Here is a 23,665-nt window from a genome sequence, read left to right on the forward strand (position 1 = left end):
CGGGTGTGGGGGAACACTAGATACTCTGTCTGTGGAGGACAGGACAGTCACGTATGCTGAATTTAGGGATGCCGATCCTCTGGCCTGTCTGAAGTTTCGGGAATTTGCTGCGCTGATGGTTGGGGTGAGGGAGGCCTGGGACGGGTTTCCGGGAAAGCCCTGTACCCATGCGATGAACGTGACTCTTATACAATTGGTGGGGGGGTGTTTAGGAACCTTAAGCGGCTAATCGGGAGGAATGTGACACTGTGGCAGCAGGGCTCTGTACCCAATGGGAAACGGACATGGGGGAACAACTTACTGACAGCGAGTGGGCAAGGGTCCTCGACCATACAAACCGGGTATCTTCGGATTCCAAATTTCAATGAATGCAGTATAAAATAGTCCAGAGGGCATATATCACGCCGGTAAGGGTAGCCAAGATGGCACTCCAACCCACAGCACTATGCTGGAGAGGATGCCAAGATGGTGGCGGATGCGGACCCGATATGTTGGAGGTGCAGAAAGGAGGTTGGGAGCTTCTTGCACATGTGGTGAGGGTGCGAGCGGGTGGTGGGTTACTGGGGTAACATCAGCTCGGAGTTGACTACATTAATTGGGCTACGCTTGCAAACTTCGATCAAACACTGTTTGCTCTAGTTAATCCCTGTGGGGAAGGGCAGGCGCAGGAAGGGATTAGATAGAGCCATGGTGCTGTATCTGTTGCTGGCCAGGAGGGTGGTAGCGGTCGCCTTGAAGGCATAGGATGCCCCTAAGATGGGAGATAGGCGTAGGAGCTGGCGTAAATGGGTGAGAGGCGAAATGGATGAGTTCCCAGCTGCGGCCAGAGAAGAGCATGGAGGCTTGCAACACAGTGTGGCATGAGATGGGGGATACACTGGACTTGAAACCGGACTTGCGCCCCCCCTTGTAGGGTCGGCTGGTTGTTGATGATGTAACTTAATGGAGGCATATGGAGGCACAGGAGGAGGGAGGCATGGTACGAGGGTAGGGGAGGAGCTGGCAAGAGGGATTGTTGCAATGCAGAAAGGTTTTCCCTGGGGTGTTTGGTTCACTGATGGAAGGGGTAGTGGGAGGGGGGGTTAATGAAGAAGTATATGTCTGTATGACAAGTGTGTGTTGACGGTTTAGAAAACATAATAAAAAGAAGTAAAAAACTAAAATGTAAAAAAAGCCTGGTGTGGGATCTGCAGGCCAGAGAATTTTAAGAGTGAGTTCTGGAAGCAAGGCAGAAGGGGAGTGAGTGGAGGTGGTTGAGCCCTGGAGTTGGTGTAGCTGTACCGATCTTCTGGAAATACTGCATAAACAAAATCGTCTTTGCATATAATCACTGTATTTTATATAATGTAACCTGATGACTTTATGTCGAATAAAGTTAAAAACAAATTATAATCACCAGCGTTTCACCTGACTTTTCAGTTAACTTCATCTCAAGACCTGCAACAGTCCAATACCTAACCAACTATACACCTACTCACCTCATCTGAGGGAAGATGTCTTTTAAAGAATATTAATTTCCATAAACCCCTACATAACCTGTTGACAAACCTAGCTGAAATGGGTTCACGTGGTTGTGTCTGCATGCTCTTCCCCGCTACTCATACCCCTGTCAACTTCCCTTAACTAAACAGCTGTAATTTTAAAATCTTCTGCCTCTGTTTACTACACATTAAATTGTCCCTCAGATGACTGCTACAGTCCTAGCCGATACCACAGGAACACTAGGGAACAATGGCTAAGCTTCCCTCTCTAGTCCTTTAAAGAAGCCTTTCTTAGACCTCACTGTTCCCGGCAAATTTCCCCCCTATGTGTCTTCTGCCATTTTTTATGAAACCTCTTGAGTCCCAGGTCATCCCTCTTATTAGCAAACATCCGCTGACAGTCCCACATCACTGGGAGGACAACGCATGAAACATATGACCAGCTACAAGCAGGAATTGAAACTGTTCGTTTCCTCTGGGCACAAAGTATTGGCTGGATCCCCTCATACAGATACCTGTGACACTGAAACAAGATGGGGTAAAAAGAAGGGAGAGCATCAATGAAGCTGAGAACTGGTGAAAGTCTCCCTGGCAGAGTGAAGCCAACCTAACTGCTTCTAGGGTGAACCATGCTGATAATAGGAATGATCTTCACCAAGGGAATAGCATGCATAATCTTAGGGCTGTTTCCAGCCAGCTCTATCCTGAAAGAACAGCAGAGAAAACAAATTAAATTCGAACCCCCTTACCAGCAGCATGAACTAGTAAGTACACTTGTACAAATAGTGCATAGTCATAACCGATTAAGCTATAAGTTACGGAGCACTGCTCCTCTATGACATATACTCTTGTAATGCTTACTCTAACAAAGAGACGGTCACCCACGTATTTGTTTTTAGACTCTACCTGATGAGCCAAGAAACCGATAGATTTCTTCAGTGAGCAAGTTCATGAAACACTTGTGTATAGGCACGTCATAAATGCCATATCATATCATGTATTTTGTTTGATCTCTCACCATCCATCAAGTATTTGAAATCAGTTTTTTTTTTATTTGTATTTTGGATTTGTATTGTGCATATCAGCCGGGAGGACCACACAGGAATCCTGTATCTGGGCGCAGAGAATACTACAAATGACTCCAGGAGAAAGTCTCGCTGAAAAATGGAAAGTTTGTAATGGTTTTTGAAGCTTCATAAGGCAATTGATGTTGCAGAGGTCCAACAGAAGCAAGTTCCACAGCTTCAGTCCTGTTTCTGCAAATAGTCTATCACTACGTGAGTGGAAACGAGAACACGGCACCACCAAAAGTTTCTTGTCCTTGGATTGAAGCGAACGGGTTGCACAGTATGAGAACAGTTTCTTACATAGATAAGGAGGTGTCGGACCATGCAAGCACTTAAACAAAATGCAGAGCCATTTACACTTGATCGTCTACGCCCAACCGTGTTTTGGACAGATTGCATATTGTGTAACAGGTTCATAGCGAAACCTGTGTAGAGACTGTTGGCATAGTCAATATGGGGGTTTATAAGCACCCCTACCAGTTGGGCATGTAACACTGCAGGAACATATTGGAGAGTCTTTCTAAGTAGCTGTAACTTAAAAAAAGATACTCTAACAACTTGATGTGCACAGCGGGGGCAGATGAGCGTCCCACAGAAACCCCAGATTCTTAACTTTGCAGACATAGGAAATGGGGACATCTAGAAGCATTGGGAGAGGAGGGACATTTCTGAGGATGTTTAAGAAGATAGAAAGTGCCTAGCAACATAACACCTGTTTTAGATGTATTCATTTGGAGACAATTAACAGTCATCCATTGCCTTATGGTTCTTAAACACTTAAGGGCCCCAAAAGAATTGGTAGAGCTGGCTGCTTTCAGATAGAGCTTTTTATCATCTGCGTATGAATGAAATTCCATTTTAAAAGAAGGAAGGGTGCCTATCTTAGACTGTACATAAACATTAAACAGCAAAGGCGCGAGGGGAGACCCCTGTTGTACCCGCAGTTAGTGGATAGCGACCCAGCAGTATTTAGTACCAACATAACCACTTGTCTGCCTGCAAGAAAGTGTTTAAACCATGGCAAGCTACCAGCATAGCACAATCCACAGTATCAAATGCCACGGACAGATCCAGCCTTACTAACAGAGTAAATTAACCTGCATCGGTCGTGTGCAGAATATCGTCCCAGACCATGACCAGTGCAGAGTCTGTGCCATGATTGGGACGGAAGCCTGACTGAAGTTCATTCAAGATACCATTAAGCTCAGTGAAGTCTTGGAGCTGAGTGGTTACTAGCGTTTACAATACCTTGGCAAGCCAAGGAGCCTGAGCTTTTGTAGTGGAACATATAAAGGTTTCATGATCCCAGTAAAATTGAAGAAGATCCCAGATGCATCCAATATGTTATTATTCCTTCATCCAAACCTTGGTATATCATTTTTTTTCTTGAATGTCTCTTGTAGAATATCTCTCAAGTAATTTGTGCACACCCCTGCATACTTTTGGCCACAAAGAAGCTATCTTCAAAAGAATCAAGCAAATACTGAGCACCTTTTCCTTTTGTGATGCACAATATATCAAGACAAAGAGGCATTCGATTTTAGTTGGGCCTTGCTTGGGCCAACAGGTGTTAATACATGCCTTCATGGTGAATCCACAATCGCATAATGCTGTTGGGCAGGCGTCTTGCATAATCACTTACCAGGAATCAGTTCCCTTCTGACTTCTCAAACTAGAGGCAAATTAGGACCGTGTAAATGTGGACCAGTTGATGTGGGGCAGGGACAGATGTGGACATCAGCAGTTTTTGCAGAGAAGTCAATGCTCACCAGACCTGAAGGTTTCTCTGCATTTCAGGTGAGGTGAGAGCATGCATGTAGCAAGATGGAAAAAGGATTTGTAAATGGGCGGGATCTGCAATCTGGAGAGCCGTAGCCAAAAAAAAGCTTCCATCGTCACAGAGCTTAAGTTGCCTCCCCACCACCACAGATTTTCTCCTCCATTTCACAGCCTGCCTCTATTATACATTTCTCAACTGAATCTCTAGATATACTAATGTCCTCCCCTGCCAGGAATTGCCCCCTTTTAGTTCTCACAGATCCCCTGGTGTACTCTCCTGCCAGGTATCTCTTTCCAAAAAGGGCTCACTGCCTGATGCGTATCTTTCCCCAGGTCTTTGCTACATTGTTCACTTTATTTTAAAGTATAACACAGTTGCACATCTTTAGTGTTTATACCTTGTTGACTCCAGTTGTTACTTGTTCAAACGTCCCCCTTATTGATATTCCACATATGGGGGTTTGTTCAAGTTCGGTCTGTCAACTTCCGTCTTAGTGCCTTTTGGCTTTGGCAATGCTTGCTCCAAGTTTCCCCAAACTGACTTCTCATGTAAGGAAAATGGGCCAACGTTTTCCCTTTTATTTCTTCTTTAATGTCTCTTGGCTTATGGCAATGCGGGTTCCAGGTTTCCCCAAACTGACATCTCCTACAAGGAGAATCGTACTCGCCTGTGTAACGTGCAGCTGCGGGCGAAGCGTCTTAGTCAGGTAGGCTTCCCACACTAGACAGAGTGTCTCTCGGTTCCCGAGTTGACTGTTCTTCCCTTAGCCAATGGAACCATTGCCACTCCACAAGACCGCTTCTCTCTCGGTGCAATGGCAAATGATTTCTTGCTTCTAGCGGTCCCTCCAGGGCACCCGCTACAACTTCACCACAGTTCCTCTACTCTGGTCTGCGACACCTCCAGGAGGTTGCCTGTAAGTGTCTTCTTCCTGCATGGCTCGCCTCCGTGACACTGCCTCTGGCTTTTCTCTCCTTTTCTTTCTCTCCCCCCCTTGCAGGTGCTTTCCAAGTTTAAATATCCTTTGCAGCTGATTGTGAACTAGAAAACTAGATCGAACGTTGTACTTGGCATCCATTTAATTGCATATTAACTCCTTACTCCTCTTTGTCGCAGTACTTGAGACTTTCTGGGATTTGGAGTCCTAAGGGTTTTTAGACTGTTACATTGTTGGAAACCGTTGTAACCATCTTGAACATTAGATTTTAAATGTGTTTTAGAGGTGGTATGCACTTCGGAAGACTAAATGGAGTTTGGTTTGGAAATTTTAACAAAAGGGGTTTTCAGGGTTTTACCATTGAAGGATTCTGCATAATTGCAACATGCCATCACATGTTCTGCAAGTAGGGTTTCTCACATCTCTCCTGTTGGAGTCACCACCTGCACAGTCATCTCCTCCCGTGTGATCCACCCCCAGGATACCGCCCCCAGGGTCAGGATCTGGTAGCGGCTGCCCTTCCCTGGCCACATGGGTTGAGACTTTAGGCTGGGGATTAGTGATGGCTCCTCATGATTAATCACAATCCCCCTTCAGAGTGGCAAGGATATTGCATCACAGAAAAGGGTACATTGTGTGTCGGCCATTAGTACAAATGTTGATAACAATTACTGTTGGGCTACATCTGCCCTTGTAACAATTTGATTAGTGTAATTTGAATTTGGTTGGGCCATTATTACTGAATGTTTATGGTAACCAATGTAACCACCTACATCTTAGCTTTTATTTATTTTTAGCAGTAAATGTATTGATATTTTTTTCCAGATACATTATATAAAGAAAGGTGCAAACAGACCAAATCAAACAGTTAGGAAGAGGCGTAGCAGGAGAGCAGCAGCATGCATATAATCCTTTCAGGTGTTCTCACAATTAGAGGGGTAAAAGAAAAAGAAGATGAAAATTAACCAAACATCGAGAGGGGGCGTCAAGATAGTCTGTAGCTGTCCAAAGTAGGTCTGCACACGGGCCGGGGGCACACCAACTAAAGATCATAAAACAAACCCTCAGGATAGCGTCCACCCATTCCGCTTATATTGTCATATTTACAGTAGCAAAAATTATTTCCATTGTTGGGGGATCCACAGGCTATGGTCATTCGCGGTCACAAAAGTTACAAAGGGATCCCATATCCACCTATATTTAGTCAAAGAATCGGAAAGTGTGGCAGCCATCTTCTCCATGGTGCAAATATACCATATTTTGGCTCACGACATATGGAGCGAAGGAGCATCTGTCTTTTTCCAATGCTGAGCGACGGTTAGTTTAGCTGCTGTAAGCATGTGGTTAGATAACACTGAGTTGAGGGTCCCAATGGTGAAAAACATCCATGTCACCCAACAAAACCACCATCGGGTCTAGGGGAAACTGAATGCCCACAGTTTGCTGGATTAAAGTGACACCAGCAGCCCAATAGGGCTTAATGACTGAGCAATGCCACCATATATAACTGCTATGTCTATTACTTCCTCATACTTGTATGATATTGTATCTTGTTATCATTGCCATTTCTGTAACCTTTGTATGTATCCAAAGCAATGCGCCCAGTTATCTGAGGGTTAGGTCCAATATTGTGGCACATATAGACGCCCTCCCCCACATCATCTCCCATGATGTAACTGGGATCACGGGACCCAAATCCTTCTCCCAGCTCCTCATATATGCCTCCATTTCTTCCCCCTGTGCCTGTCACCGAACGTTTGTAAATGTTAGAGGCCCTATGACGGGAAAGATTGAACAACACCAACTTCTCGAAAGGCATCTGACCCCTACCTCCCTCTCTTCTGGTCTCAGGGTGGGACGCCCAGTGTCTGAGTTGTGCATAATGGAATCTCTCGGATTCTGACAATAAGGTCTCGCACTGCTCGAAAGTGAGAAAGGTCCCCCATCGTATAAGTGACCCAGATGATGCAGACCACCCTCCTTCCATCTAATGAAGTCCCTGCTAGCCAGTCCACGGGTGAACAGTGGATTATGAAAAACCAGTGTCAGTTGGTAAGTCGATGCCTGTGATTTGCTTTATCCCAATAGGTCAAAGTAACTAAGGTGGGGGACAAGAGGGAGTGCCTCTGGGGTCGACAGCTGATGGGAGCCAGGGGAGGGAAGCCGTTTATCAAGCTGAGCATCTGAAAAATCAAGTAGTATAGATACCTGAGCTGCCAGCAGGTATTGGTGTATATTAGGCATTGCCACGCCACCCTGCTGTTTCTGCCAGACAAGGATTCTCCTAGATAGATGGGAGGGGTGCCGGGGTTCCCCAGCCAAACGAACAAAATCCTAAAACTTAGATTGCAGTGTTTTAACAGTGTGAGCTGGGAGAAACACTGGGAGGGCCAAGAAGGCGTAGAGCAGCCAAAGCAGCGCATTCATCTTAATGGCGGTGCATCTGCCAAACCAAGATATCTCTGTGTTTCCACCACTCAAGGTGTTGATAAAGTTTGTGGAAGAGAACCGTGTTATGGTGAAACAGAGTGTCATGGCAGCGGGTAAGGTAGATTCCCAAATATTTAAGCCTGGCCTCCTCCCACCTGAATGCACAAGTTTGTTGCAGAAATTGGAGGTCCACCCGGGTATGGAGATGGCTGATTTAGCGTAAGTGATAGCATACTCCGAGATTTTGTGAAATAGATCCAGCGCCTAAGTAACTGCTGGAAGGGTGGACATAGGGCTGGCGATCATAAAAATGATGTCATCGGCCAATTTGATCCTTCAGTGTCAATCACAGTAATTAAGCAGTTACTGCTTACTTTTATGGCTGGGGGTTCAAGGGCCAAAGCAAAAAGGAGGGGGGGAATAAGGGGCAACGCTGGCTTGTTCCACGATGAATTAGGGATCGGATCAGAGTTTACGATTAATTTTAATTGATGCAGATGGGCAGGCAAAGTTTGCTAAAACGAGTTTCACAAAGCTAGGCCGGAAACAAAAGCTGTTAAGACTTCAGCTAATTAGGACCAGCTTGTGCTATTGAAAGCCTTTAACGCAACAAGCGACAAAAGGGCCCTCAGAAGCTTACGTTTATTACACCAGCTCACAGCGTTAATCACCCTACGAATATGGTCCTGTTTTAGCGATTATGTATGAAGCCCAATCCGGTCCCTACAGCTGAGTGAGCAAAGGGGCGGGACGGCAGGCCTGAATTTTGCAATAAATACGCGCATCATAATTCAGGACAGCTATGAACCTGTATGCCGAGTAGTCCTGCGGATACTTTCCAGTCTTAAGTAAAAGGGTAAGGTGTGAGCCCGCCATGGGGGAGGTCACAGAGCCAGTCACTAAAAAATTGTTGAACAACTTTTTGTGAGGGGGGACACCAGCTGGGTTGCACATTTTTTGTAAAAAGCTATTGGAAACCCATCCGGGCCTGGTGATTTGCCAGAGCGGAGTGCCGTAATGGCTTGTCAAACTTCCTCCTCTTCAATTGGACTCTCAAGCGGCAACCTATCCTCCACTGAGAGCACTGGAAAAGATAGACGTTGAAGGTAATGTTGCTGTTGCTTGGTATCTAAAGCTTCAGCATGAAATAGGGAGGTGTAGTAATCGGCGAGGATGTTCAATTTAGCTAACTCATCAGAACAGAGTTCACCACTAGGGGCCCTGGCACATCTAATATGATTCCTAGTCTGAAGACGTTGCAACTTCCATGCTAGTACCCTGTTCGCTTTATTACTCGTAGAATAATAAAACTGCTTAGTGCGTGAAAGAGATTTAGTCGCCTCTCCAGTGAGCAGTGTTTCCAGCTCCCCTCAATTGACGGTAGGTTCTCTGTGAACCCGTCTGTTTGTTTCTGCACCAAGGCCTGAATCTGAGTCTCTCGGGTGGAGAGCTGCGCATGCAATAACCTATGGTGTGCTGCCGCCAAGCTAATGAACTCGCCCCTAATCACTGTTTTACAAGCCTCCCACAGAGAATCCAGAGAAACCACTTAGTGTCATTGAGCTGAAAATATTGGATTATATGATCCTTTACTCTCTCCTCAACAAGAGAGTCTCGCTACAAGACTTGATGCGCCAAAAGGAGGGCCTGGGTTGCTGATCACACCCCATTGAAACTCTGAGTGCAGGCGAGGCATGGTCTGAATCGATTTTACTCCCAATAGTGGCCTGAAGGACAGCACCTAGTGTGGAAAGGGGAGAGAAAAACATGTAAATCCTGGAGTAACAGCCATGTACAATCCCTATCGTACAAATGTATAATCCCTATCGGCCGGATTAAGGTGCCGACAGGCATCCTCCAGGCCCAAATCCGGAACCCCCCTGGGAGAGACAAGCCGCAGAGCAGACTTATGCAGAGGAGGCCACTGATGGACAATCCTTTACCGGATCCACTACGGCTTTAAAATCGCCTCCTAAGAACAATTCTCTGTCTGTGTACTAGGCTATGGCCTAAAAAAGCCGGTCGAAGGAGCTTTGGTTATCATTTGGGCCAGGGATAGAGAAGAAAGTAACAGGAGATCCACCCAAAACACCATACTACCCCACATACCGTCCCTCTTTATCAGTGAACACCCGTCTTTTGACAAAGGGCGTTTTTGCATTGAGCAGTATTGTCACCCCTCTTTGTTTAGTGCCCCCAGTGGCAAAGAACTGATGAGGGAACCTACAAGAAGTCACACGCCATTCATCAGACTGCTTCAAGTGAGTCTCCTAAAGGAGAACCACATCGGGATCATAGTGAGCAAGACGATGAAGCGATTTCCTCTTAAAGTGAGAGTTAAGCCCCTGTACTTTCAGGGGGACAATCTTAACAGACGTGGGCATGCGTAATAAGAAAACACTTGAAACAACCAGCCAAGATATCGTGTAAATCTGCATAGCCCCCACATAATATGCAAATAGGCAGACGATTGTCCTCTTATTCTGAGAGAAGCAAGTAAACAGGGGCACCAGACCAGCAGATAAAAATCTAGGTCCCCAGTTTTAGAATCAGTCAGCACCCCATAAAAAACAATACATGACCCAAGCATTTGTATGTGCACATCTCCTCCTTCCAATAGAAGAGAGTATGCAACTGTTGAGCATATAAAACAAAAAAACATAAGAGCATGAAAGGGGCCTACATATTTCCTTAAGTGAGTTAGCTGGGGGGACGTGGCTAGCTGCCGGAGCTTGAGCACGTAGCTCTCTGGAGCTTTTGGGCCACCCGACGATATCCTGATTAAATCCTGCATTTGCGTGCCATAAAAACCCGCCGACAATGGACTCCCGGTTGCGTGAACGTGGTGTGCACAGTTTGCCTGACAGATGAGGTGCGGCGGACCTCGGAGGAAAGTGCCTGCTCCAGCGACGGCGGTAGACCCAAGATCCAACATGGCCACCAGAGCTGGGCGACCCAACTAAGACCTTGGATTGTGGCTTCCAGTGGGTGCAGAGGTGCCTTAGCAACCAGCATTGCCCACCTAGTGGTGGCAGAGCTGGTACTCAGCAGGCAGAGTATCTAAGAAGACGTCCGGACCTGGGAGGTGAGACCGCACGCACCGGAGAGCTGCCTGAGCCCGGGAGCAGGACCCACGACATATCGCTCGGAAGAGTGCATCGTAAGGTGATCCTGGTGCTGGCAATAGCGGGGTGGAGCCGGCCAGAAGAGGCGGACTCCGACAACATGGGAGTCCCGGAGGAGCGTGGGCCGGCACCCCCACAGGCAGCAGGAGGTGACAGGGAGTGGGGAGAGCAGTGACTGGAGCGGACTGGCGTGTGGGCCGGTCACAGAGGAAGTAAAGTCTATATAGAGATAAGTGGAGCGCCCAGCAAGAGGGAATTAAAGAATGAGATTCCCTCCTTACTGTTTCTGTTGGTATGAGCCTGGAGGAGGGAAGAAGGGTCGCAAGAGTAGAGGGGCAGACCTCCAGAGTTGCATGACACTCTGCAAGCACAGCACCTTGTGATGCACAATAAAGCCTTGCAGAAAGTTGAAGGGACCAACTGCTATCCTACTCGATCTTACATCTGGAGGGCTGCAAGAGGAAGGAGCAGCAGCTGAGAGGTTGGGGGAAGAGTAGCTCCCTCTGGCCTGATGCAGGATTCTGCGAGGTGGGACCCTCCCCCAGTGAGAATATCCAGCAGAGTGGGGGCTAGGATGCCTGGGGGAGCGATGACGGACTGTGGACCCCTCCCCTAGGAAGAGTTGGACCCGCGTGACAAGGGACCAGCTGCACAGAGAACTTGGGGGGGAGGACACCAGAGCCTGTGAGGGAAAGGTCCGCCGATGGTGAAGGGTCAGCTTAAGATGGATAAGTACACTGATGCCAGTGGTAAGCAACAGAAAAGCGAGGAGGGGGTACAGATTCTAGTGTGGTCTACCGCTGGAGGGACTGGGGGAGTGACATTGGAAGCCCTACTAAGACCTCCAAGCCACAAGGAACTCCCTGGAAGGAAACATCAAGGAAGTGTGCGTGGAATGTGTCCCTAGTAAGATCAGACCTGCGAAAGTGTGTGGAAGGGTCACAGAAGTGGAGCAAAGAGTAAGCAAAGCGGAGGATGATCTGCAACATCTTAAAAAGCAGATACCTAGACTGGTGGTGGCAACGAGAATGCTGGCAACAAGGGCAGAAGACAGTGTCGATCATGGCGCTATAATATCCGGCTGGTAGGTGTCCCTGAAAGGGAGGAGGGTCCCAGCGTGGAGCTGCTTGTGGAGAATGTGGGGACCACTGAGGGTGATAGTAGCCAAGATACTACATTTTTGGGACAGAGAGGCTATTTTGCAGGATTCCCGCAGGGTCGGCTGCTACGAGGTGGGGAATAAAAAGTTCTAAATTAATAGGGAAGTCCAAATTCTCACTAGAAAGCGAAATCCCTATCTTTTATTTGGAAGAGGTTACGCAATTTAAGTATAAGGTGGTTGGATATTATCAACAGTTAGACCTGGGTACAATTAATCTCAACGTTTCGTTGAATTTTATTTAGAAACTATTCATATTGTTAAAAAAAACATACAAAAAAAAACATACAACATACATACAAAAACATACAACGATAACATTATGTAAAAGAAAAACACTGTACACTTTTAAAAGAAACTTTTGTTTAAAAAAAAAACATTCTGTGTGACAACAACTCAATTAGTGATTGGGTAACATAAGAGTCGGATAGTCTTTCTGTTTTTAGCAAACTTAATTTGTATTTACAGAGAGTCCTAATTAAACAATTTCTAGGACTTAAACTCAACGCGTTTCTGTTCGCACTGTTGGTATGGAACATTAATCAGGAGATCTGTCATGATGACTATGATGGCAATAAAAACTCTTAATAAAAGATCTTCTCGATTAGCAATTGTTTTCAAATATTTAGACTGGTGTAACTGTTGCTAAAGCATAAAAACATCTGTACGGTAAGCTATATATGCTAATTTTCCTATTAGACAAATGAAAGTTGTCAAAACTGAGATCCAGGTGTAGTAATTGTCAGTGTATTCTTTTAGGTCGAACAGAGATTCAGACTCTACACACCTAAAAGGTATCCTGCTTAATCAAGGAAACCCACACAAGAGGACTGTATCCCTGTATCCCACTCAGCTGAGCTCAGATCCTCTCAACATAATGTTCGTAAATTATTTATGCATCCAATTTCTCGTAGGATATTCTTTCTCGGGTGACACACGGTTCACCCCTGGTCCCCCTCAGCCGGGCTCAGATCTTGGATCCCCCTCAGCCGGGCTCAGATCTTGGATCCCCCTCAGCCAGGCTCAGATCCCTTTTAACACAGTGTTCAATTGGTCTCCCTCCGCCAGGCTCGGACTAATTCCAATATACTTTTTCATCAACTATCAAAGACTTTTGAATGTGCACAGGGTTTTGCTTGACCAGTTGCAGAACTACTTCAATTTCACAATTCTTTATCACTCTTCTCATTTGCCACCTTTCAGCTGGATAGCTAACGGAGACTTTTGAAGGAGCACCCACGTGGTGCCAGACCACTCTGTCTATGGTGTTGTATCTTGGCCTCAAAGTTCAATCCCTCATTTGTTTACTTTCGCTCTGGTTCCCCTCAGCCGGGGTTACACTATTTAGCTTCCACCATTTCTTGTCCTACTCTACGTTGGGCGCAAGCCTTTTATCATTCACTATGATTCCCGTTTGCTCGGGATCACAGACTGGTTTCATGCATGTTGCCTCCGACTCACCGGCTATGTTGAAGATTCGGCTTTTTCTTCACCAATGGGTCTCCCTCGGTCTGGTTTGGACCCCTCTCAAAGTTCACAAAGGGTCTTTCTCTTCCGGGATCGGACCCTTCTTCAAATTATGCAAAAATCGAAATATGTCTTTCGACTTCCGGTCCCATAATTCACTTCTGGATATTTTTCTTCTACTTTGGTAGCTCTACGAAACGGCATTCTTGTGGTTTCAGGAGAAGCGGAGCACTCGGGGTGTTTACCTGGGGTCAGGGTCTTGCCTGCTGCCCTTAGAGGCCTGGTCTCTGCTTTTTCGTCAAAAGGAGGAGTTCTGTTGTGGGTGCCACCAGGCAACCCCAGCTGCCCTGGTTTAGGCTTCCTGGATGCAGTTTCCACTCCACACTGCGGCCTCCTCTGCATAGTCATGCTCAGTCCTTCCTCCTCCAGGCCTTCCAAGTTCTGCATCTCGCCATCGGATCGGATATCTTAACCCCACTCCATGAGGACCCCTCACACAGGGGATCCTCCTGCACTTGTCCACACCCAGGGTCTGGATCCAAGTGCGATGGCCATGCCCTGGCCACCTGCAAAAGAGATCCCCAGGGTTCGGACAGTGAAACACCCTCGGGTTTCTCACAGGAGCCATCTGTGTTAGAATAGATTTCTAAACTCTGCCCTGGTGAACAGATGTTTAAGAGGCCACCCTTGTTAGTGAAAGCGGGAACACTTCTGTGAAGTTAGCAAGGACAATTCAAGGTAGCTTGGAGAGGGGATCCAGTGAGGTTATAGAAAAAAATTAACAAATGAAATTTTACCAAAAAAATAACGAACAATACATATATAGTGGGTAAGGGGTTAAAAGGTGTGGGGGGATAATTTGTGGTGGTTGTCAGTGTAGGGTTTGGGGGTCCCAATTAAAAATACAATCTCTATTCCTTTTTTTGGGGGGGGCTAACATTTCATTCCGTAGCAGTTGGTTTGGTAAAATCACGTGGGTCCCTTGGAGAGCAGTTAAGACCAAGTCTCAGTAGTAGTGGGGGTTGATCTGAGATGTTGAATGAGCACACACAGTAGAACAACAAGAATTACCCTAGTAGTATATAAAAAATACACAATTTATCAGGCCCAGAACAAAAAAGTGAATAATGGCAAACACCGTAATATCACTACTTGAACACACATTAGGTAAAATAAATGTACAGTCACTTTTCGGTCAATGCGGTAAAGTGCAGATTCCCACCAAAACCTGTGAGGAGGGAAAGCAGATAAACTTTAACATATTGGCCAACTCCAGATATGGACATCCCTTACTTTATAAGTCCATCCCTACAAGGATTGGAGCCTTGTGCTCAATGTCAGGATTGTGAGTAAAAGCACTCATTGATGCGCGTAAAGCTACAAAGTACAATATTTAAGGGGGAGGAAAAGTTAGAAGCGGATTCTGGAGTGGAGAAATTTGGTTCCGAGAGTCAGAGGAGGATCTGTTGCAGAGAACCAAGCCGTCTCCAACTTTCAGACAGCTTTAGAAAGCAGAGACCACCCAAGTCAAGTCAAGGCAAGGACCACAAGGGATCCTTTGTGCGTAAAAATTGAATGGATGAACTTTGGGCCACCTCTAAGTGGTATGATTACTTACTGCCCTTTGCTCACTCCGGGTCCAAACTTGTCAGGTTTGCAGAAGGTCGCCTGGAGTACAAAATCCCCTCCTTGGTTGAGCATCAAATTGCACAGGGTGCAGATGCGGGTCCGGTTTACAACTGGAGCTGGATCTCTCGTCATGAATGCAGGACAAAGAAAGCACTTCTGTGCGGTTCCGGATAGTTATTGGATCTACTTCACTTCTCTGCATACTTGGCTCTGTGTATAGGTCAATTCGAACATGTTGGTGATCTGCGTGTCTGCATCCAGGCCCCCTTCCATATCTTGAATTCCAGTGAGTGCTCGCACCCAGCTGGCCAATGAGGAGCTTTGTCCCACTCATGCACGCCAGCAGGGGTCCAATCAGGGACCACTGTGGCTCACATGCTCTTGTGCATACCAGAAATCCTGGCACCAGTATTGTGTATTGGGATCAGACAGTCCCAGCCCACTTCCTGGGTACCTGCACACATTACATGCATTAGCCCACAAATGAATGCACACACAAATAAGGACTCCCAGGGTCACAAAGATCAGGGGGAAGGACAACGGACAATGGCCAAAGGACAAGAAAAAAGGCCTTGTAGCATGGCCATGGCACACACTAGCCACAGTCATGAGCCAAATGCGGTAGGGAAAGGAGGCTGAAGCAAAAGGTTTGGGGAGTCAACAAATATAGCGGTAAAATAGCAGTAAGTGAAATTTTACCTAACAATCTGTAAAAATCAAAATTTCAACGAAATAATTTGTTTAGGTATGCTACTGTGGACCTTGCATGTCGTAATAGCATTTGACAGAGTTGGATTCCAAAGATGTAGCATGAGTATTGGGGTAGTTGAAACTGCCCTGGTCCAGGATTCCACAGACATTGCCCTCTTACCTCTTCATATCAGAGTTTCTGGCCTCTCGAGCAGTACCGCTGCATGCTACTTTCCATGATGCGAGGGAAGCCCGCAGATCACCATTGGTTTCAGGCTTCGATCTCCCAGACACCAGCACTCCACTCCTCGCATGTAACAGTACAGTACATCACTCCACATCTGTCATGGAAACCGAAGTCTGAAACCCAGAAGTGGCAGCACTGTCTAGCACGAACCTGCCATCCTGCTTCAACAAAGTTGTATTAGTTTGTTTGATGTAAAATTGTAATGCAATTGAAATTAACTTTAACTAAAAAAATAAATGTGCATCTAGAAATGTTAGAGCCATCTTTCAGATAGTATTAGCCCCATGAACATTACTGGACAGTCTTTGGAAAATTAACTCTTTTCGGTTCAATAAATGCTTACCAGATTTCCTGTAAGCTACGTTACAAATGAGACTCTGGATGCTTTTAAGCAGAAACTAAGCACTGTTATTTGAAAAAATATTTTAGAGGATAGTATTCCTTTTTACATTGTGGTGTTATGTGCACAGTTTAAAGGGAACTGGGAAATGTCTCTTTATGTATATATATACTTTTTTTGGTTTTGTAGATTGAGAGAGTACAAAATCTTTTCCTCTGGAAGAATTATATGATCAAGAAAATGAGCATTGATCAAAAGAATGGTAGCCAAACCAATGAGCAACAACTATTCCATGGGACAGCGCACAGTTATGTCAGTACAATTAATAAAAATGGATTCAACAGAAGTTTCGCTGGATTGAATGGTAGAGTATATGCTGCTTGGTTTTTGCCTTTGACGCGGATACAGATGGCTAAGCTAGTCAAAGTGAATGTCAAACTGATTTAGGATTTGGGTGATCTGCTGTTAAGTTTCCATCGTGTTTTATTTTTTTCTAAATCAAGTCCCTCTCTGTTTCAGACACAATTTGCCCTGTGTTATGACCAAGCGTTTCCACCCACTGGACAGTAAAATCCAGTCTGTTTTTAGGATATCTGGAATGCATAGATAAAAAAACAGTTACATTGTTTAGATTTCAGTGCAGATTTGCCTATCCACTGCTCATACTGAAAAGCTATTTGGTGGGTCGGCGAGCCAGCTACTAATTGGTTGTCTTCATGTATTTTAGTAAAGACTTAAACACTAAGTAGCTGCATGGGGATCAAAAATCTCTCCCTCCCTCAAAGACCAACATTCTGGCCTTTAAGTTTGAAGAGTTTTTTTCAGAATACCAAATGCAAACGTGATGTCATTTTTCATTTGTATAGGGCCTTTATCTCAGTGATATGGCCTCAAATCGCTGTAGGTGAACACCCTCGGGGGAGCATAGACCAAGGTTACAAAAAATGTATCAGAGGAGTTTAGAATGAGCGTGTGCATTTTGGCCTTAGCGAAGTTGGGTAGGATTGGCCAGGTCCCTACTAGCTACCTATTGACCTGGTAGGCAGATGGATACTTTCATGTTGACAAGAGAGTATGCAAGAGTATTAGAACTCATTATGTCTTCAGCTGGACAGAACATTTGTTGTGGGGGAATAGCTGCATTCTACTGGCAGAGGTGTAGTGCGGTGTGTCATTGGGAGTGGTGTATGGTTGTAGATGCGTTGCAGATGCGTGCAGGTGGGTGGCCTTGCCTTTGCTATCTTCCATAAGCATGGAGTGTGATACATACCAGTGTTCTCTGGCTGGCTTCTTGGTTTTGTATGTGTTTCATGAACTCTCTCCTATGTTCTGCTGGATATTGTTTGAATATTCTTACCGTCATTCATGATTTCATGGAAGTTCTTTGCTACCCCGGCCTACCTGAAGTGGTCGACTAGCTTAAGAGGGCAGGGTTTGTCAGGGTAGTAGGGGGAATAGCCATATCTTGAGGGCCCTCAGTAAGGCCTGGTGGTTCTCTCTTTGTCGGATGCTAAGCAGCATTGAATTCCAGATAGTGGGGGCTTGCTAGTCCATTTGAAGGTGGGGATCACAAGGTGCCTGAACGCAGGTTTCTGTTGGGTTGTGTGATGAATCCTATAGATCTCTCACCAAATCCCTGCATGAAGTCTCCTCGTATGTAGCCAGGGAAAGGCAGATGCTTCCTGATCCTGACCTTGGAGGTGGTGCTCTGCGGGAGGATCACTTGGGAGGAGAAAAGGCTCTGGGCGGTGAGAGGAATCCATGGGGTGAGACACAGTATGTATCTTCCCCTAAGGAAGAAATATGACAAACACCAAAATACCTAATCCCTTGTTGCCACAATAATTTAACTGTTCCACTGTTTGAATACCTAAATGTGGATAAAATCAGCCAACGCTCCTGTTATATACACGTGAATAAAACGCATAGAGCCAACATTTCCCTAATTCAAAAGAAGGCAATTTATTTATTTCATTTCTAAAGCACTGAGACAATAGGCCCTGAGGCATGTGAGCGCTCAAACTGACAGACAACAGGAAACCTATAACAGTCAAAGATAGTCCATAGGTAGAAAACACAAGAGTATCCAGAATTTATTTAAAGGGAGCGGTTATAGAATTGCATTTGAAGCTAACGAGACTGCAGCAGAGCCTCAAGTCTGGGGGTAGGGTATTCCTTAAGCGTGGAATTGAGAATGGAAAGCATCTGTTTTTTTAAAAGCGATAGTTTTGCTTTTGGTGATTTCAATAGACCAGTGTTATTAGATCTGAGATTGCGTCTGTCAGGAAGCCATTCAAGTAGCGCTGCCTGGTAGGTCAGACTTTTCCATAGAGACACGAGTGTGCAAACATGACTCTCTTTGCTATAGGAAACCAGTGTTGCAATCTCCAAGCTGCTCACGCATGATCTGTTTTGCATAAGCCTACTACCACCCTCAATGCGTTGTTCTGAACAACTTGTAGACTGTTCATTTCACCCTTACCTACACCCAAGAGGATGCTAGCACAGTTATCCAGATGACTACCTATCATAGCTCTGGCCAAAGTAGCACAGCTGGACACTGCAAGATGAGGTCTAAGTTGTGCCAGAAGCTTAATGTACTATGATGATTTGGCTGCTAAGCTACTTATGTGAGCCCTCTGTAAAGGACAGAAGTCTGTGAATAATAATCACCAAATGTTTAGAATATCTTACTCCTCTTTTCAAACAAATCTGGAAGCTGATGTGTATTATATTGTTTTAATGAATATCGTAGAAAAGAGAAGACAAATTACCAAACACAAAGAGTTAGAAAAGCTCACTATTGTTACAAGGGACTTCAAGTCCCATAATTCCCTTAGTACTGGGACGAGGAAGAGGGATGCAGTGGAACACTGCTACGGGAGGGATCTCCTAATTAGTGTAGATGGCCTCCTCTTGAGGGGGACTGATGGGCTTAAAAAGCCCCCTCAGGTGCGGGTAGCAGAGAGAGAAGGAGAACAGTTGAAGAGGAGGAAAGTGTGGGCTGTGGTTATTGCTGAGAGGTAAGCCTGAGGCAAGAGAAGACGCCAGGACCACTGAATCGCAAGAAGCCGTGGGGGGGTCCTGAGAAAATCTTTGCCTGCGACTCTCCCTATTGCAGAGGTTGCAAAGACGGCAGGATGAGGAAGAGGCGCTTGCCCGGTAACATTTCGTTGTGCAGTGTTCACGCAGCGGGAAGCAGCAGCAGCGAGGGAAGTGTTCTCTCTTGTGAGGTTCAAGGTGGTTGGGTTGCACCTGACCCTTTCTGGAGCAGTGGATGCTCCATTCGTCAGTGGCACAAGCAGTGGAGGACCAGAGGAGGCTGTCCACTCAACGGCTAGAAGCCACAAGCCCTAAAGCCCTGATGACATGTCAACACTGACTGGAGTGTAACCGATCGACTTACCTGTTGAGTCCACAGCTTGCAACTGACTCTGGGCTCCAATGCTGTCCCGTGTTCACAGCAGGCTGCTTCACTCGCGAGTGAGTGAAAGCAGCAATAGAAGTCATTCTGAATACCAAACTATACGAAACCAACAAAAGTTATGCCTGTTAAAAGCAAGTGAATGTATAAATAAGCACATGAGAGTGTGGAGAGCTCAAAAAAAGCTTGAATAGTTCCAAAAGCTTACACGCAATACCCAAACCAAAGGTTTATACCAAGCCAGCAAAACCTGTATAACAAAGCGTACTCGAGGCAAAAGGGGAATATTGAGATGTTCAATCATTGTAGGGCGTACTGCTTATGTACTATGAAACACAAATTCGGCAGGTGATGACCACCTACATTGCCAAACCCAAGATAGAAGAAAAGAGAGACTATGTTGTGATCAGAATATGGTTGTTTGTACAGAGGCGAAAGAAAGTTGGCAAATAGGCTGCCCATCTGGAGTAGATTATCCAGAGGGAGAGGAGCATGGTTGCCAAGAAGTCTTGAAGCGCACTAATGTGGGTCCTTGTTGTACTTCACAATATGTTTAAAGTTTGATGCTGAAGAAGTCTAATGAAGTTGTTGTTACGCTAAGTTGGAAGTTAGCACTGAAGCACTTTTCCGTTCCTTGTTGTTGAAGTAGACGGGCAGGCGAGTAAACCCATAGGGCAAGAGGCATTGCCCAAAAGAGTCTGGCAAAGGCATAAACCAGGTATTAGTTGATGGAAGTGCTGAACTGTGCTTCTAACATCAGCAACTCATATTGATTTGTGACATTTGAAGAATTGTAAAAACTTGTTGAGTAAAAGTTAGAATTCTTTCTGAAGTCAAGTTTGAAGTAACCATCTTGACAAAGAACTTTGTTGTTAATAGGAAGGTGAAGCTGTTCCTTACTCTAGGAGGAATAGTTTTTATTTTTGAAGCCAATAGTTGTGACTATTATCCTAATCAAAACGTGTGGTTGCTTACGGAAAGAAAACCAATGTGATGCAGTTCTTATTCCAGGAGGAGTGGAAACTTCAAATTTCTGGAGATACTTTATTGAAGCAGTGGAACTTTATACAAAACCTTGAAACTGTATTGGAACTTTGGCCCTCATTACGACCCTGGCGGAAATCGGAAAACGATGGTGGAAATGCAATACCGCCATCGAATAGCGCTCGGTGCGACTATGACCCGTCACCGCAAAGTACGAAGCCATTAGCGACACCGTAGTGAACACCAACGCTAACTGCACCAAGTACGCGCGCGCGCGCCATGCCAAACCGTAAATACCACCATGGCGCAAGGGTACGCGAATTCCGACCCTAGCGGACATGTACCTAACGCCATCAAGCATGGCGGAAAGCACCATTCCGCCATGGTGAGAAGTACGGCATCGCGAATCAACCGTAAACGGCCCCACTGAGTGCCTGTACACCGCTCCCTGCCCACAAAGTACAACTCCCCGTAGGTGCAATGAAGTCACAATGCAACCAGTGAAATGTACAAGTCACCCATGCATGCCAACGAACAAAAGAATCACAAGAGGGGCCAATGGGAGCTGCAGGGCACAGATGGCACGAATACAGAAGCCATTCCAATGGACATGACCACAGTCCCCCCCCCCCAGAAACGCACGCAAACACAGGCACCTGTGACCAGCAATATTCCGAAAATCACAACATTCCACCAGTCCACCTGGCTGACCGGCATCTGTTACACAAAACCCAATCCCCCGCCCCTGAGCATGACAACATTCAAACAGTCATATTGGCAGCCCCCATCCCTGACCTCACTGTGCTCCATAGGCAAACGCGCCCAGCACAGTACCACGCGACTAAACTCCGAAGCTGGAACCCAATGCAGATCTCCTCACAATACATCGCTCCCCAAATAGGAATATGCCACATCACTCGCAAAGAAGAACGCTACACGGCCCATATCAGAATAGAAATTTAATGCACAACTAAATCACCAAGCCCATACAGCCATTAGTCCATGAACTCCAAAACACATATCACCATTGTGGGCTGCATCCGCAAGGAATGACCAGCTACTACTTGTGTGACGCCCTGTTCCATCATGGTACACAGAGCCACATTCACGTACGAAAAGGCAACATGGAAGCGCACAGAACCGCAGGCCCGTCCCAATGGGGAGGCACTAGTCCAGCTGAAAGGCCGAAATGTTGCTCCGAGCCACTAGTACTGCGTAAGGGCATGTGGCCCATTGGCGATCGTCCCATAAGATCGTAATGCTGCTCCACTGATTAACACGAAGCAGCAGGTGTCGGGAGTAAACGCCATCTGCAGGAGTGGCATACAGATGGCAGTGGCAAAAGGGGAGGAGATACCTGTCAACCAAAAGAAAAGAAAAAGAACAGAATGGCCATCAGAACTACATTCGAACAACTCACTTCAATGATCACACTAAATCCACAGTCATATGCATGCTAGCCCACTCGAAAGGATCATCACCACCCCAAAACCACTTGCGACTCATAACTTTCTATATCGAGGTGTAAACACCATCACAAACGAGTGTACCTGTGCATGCGTCTGTCAAAACAGATTCCATCAGATGGGAATGTTAACGTGCATGGACACAAGTGTCTGAAGGCGCGTCGAGACAGGGAGGGCTCAACAAGGCCAGATAGACGATGGTCCCACTATGGCAGCCCTGCATCACATAGCGCAGGGGAGTCGGATAGATTCCAAGAAGCCCTGTACATGGCAAACCCTGTATCAAATCACCTGCCCATGCATCCATTCATCATTCCCTCATCCTGTTATAAAAACGCCTGAATATTTACTCACAAAACATTCGAAATTTCCATTGAGTCTGTGCGTTATGCAGCCTGCAAAATCCACAGTGCCCCAGCCCGTAATTCCAGTGTTGTGAAGTTACATGTATTTGGGAACGTCCGGCCTCATAGCCCACGTCACTATTGCGCATCCAAAACTATTCATATCAATCATTGCTTCCTCGCCATGGCCCCTGTCTCAAGGACATCGAACAATAGAACGTTATATTTGCAGTCAGACCTGTGGGCATCTCCTCTCCGCTAGCTGAAAACCGAAAGCGCCGCCCTTCGAATTCCTCATTTGCAACATCACGTCGAAAAGGCATCTGTGGCCGTTTGAAATCACAAATTAATCCATCTAGTGCGGCTGTGTGTGAAAATGGCAACTGCCATCGCCCACTAATGGGACGCCCCGCCCGTCGTTGCAACTCGGTACAGTGATGCATGAGGGCCCACCGTTACTCGAGTACTACGTTCCACTGACCCATCACAAGTCTGTTCGCGACTGCAAAGATTGTATGTGAAACAATGGGACCATAGCCGAATGTACATATCAACAAATGTTACACGGCCATCGGGTACAAATACATGATTGCAATAGCAAGATGCCATTCCTCGAATTGCAGCGTTGTGTGCGGGACGTGCTCGGCCAAAGGGGAGAGCAGCTTGCACAGGTGGAATGAATCACCACAGGTGGAGGCCATACAGCCTGAAAACACATAAATTGCACACCCAGTCTCCTCCCACAACCACACCCACTCCGAAATGCTACCGGCAGGACTCGCGATGTTGGCCCTGGGGGACCTGATAGCACTGCAAGTACTCCAACTCCAAGAAGAAGACGAACACCAACTACAACCGGCCGCACGGAGGAGACGCAGGAGGAGGAGGAGGGCAAGGCAGGGCCAGCAAGGGCTGCCAGCACAGCCACTACCACCACGCAGGCAGCCCGCAATCCCACGCCTCCGAGCACATCCGTTCAACCTCACTGATGAGCAGATCCACACCCTCTACCGTTTGGACCGGGACACCATAGCCGCAATAGTGGACATGACACACGTTGACCTTGTCAGCATGATAGATAGCCCAACCGCCATC

At 46.2% G+C, this 23,665-nt stretch overlaps 1 protein-coding gene across 3 annotated transcripts in view; it reads left to right on the plus strand.

Moving 5' to 3' along the window:
* The window catches only part of LOC138489065 (protein mono-ADP-ribosyltransferase PARP14-like), a 1,946,959-nt gene that overhangs the window by 1,832,996 nt on the left and 90,298 nt on the right, over nt 1-23,665 (plus strand). For 2 of the 3 annotated variants that reach the window (XM_069616628.1, XM_069616629.1), the window contains exon 17: nt 16,542-16,716. The exons of the other annotated variant lie outside the window; for it this stretch is intronic. In XM_069616628.1, coding sequence (XP_069472729.1) covers nt 16,542-16,716 — 175 coding nt within the window. The remainder of the gene's footprint in view (nt 1-16,541; nt 16,717-23,665) is intronic. 3 annotated transcript variants of the gene reach the window in all.

Source organism: Ambystoma mexicanum, chromosome 9, assembly GCF_040938575.1.
Source record: "Ambystoma mexicanum isolate Mex_15411 chromosome 9, UKY_AmexF1_1, whole genome shotgun sequence".
NCBI classification, from domain to species: domain Eukaryota; kingdom Metazoa; phylum Chordata; class Amphibia; order Caudata; family Ambystomatidae; genus Ambystoma; species Ambystoma mexicanum.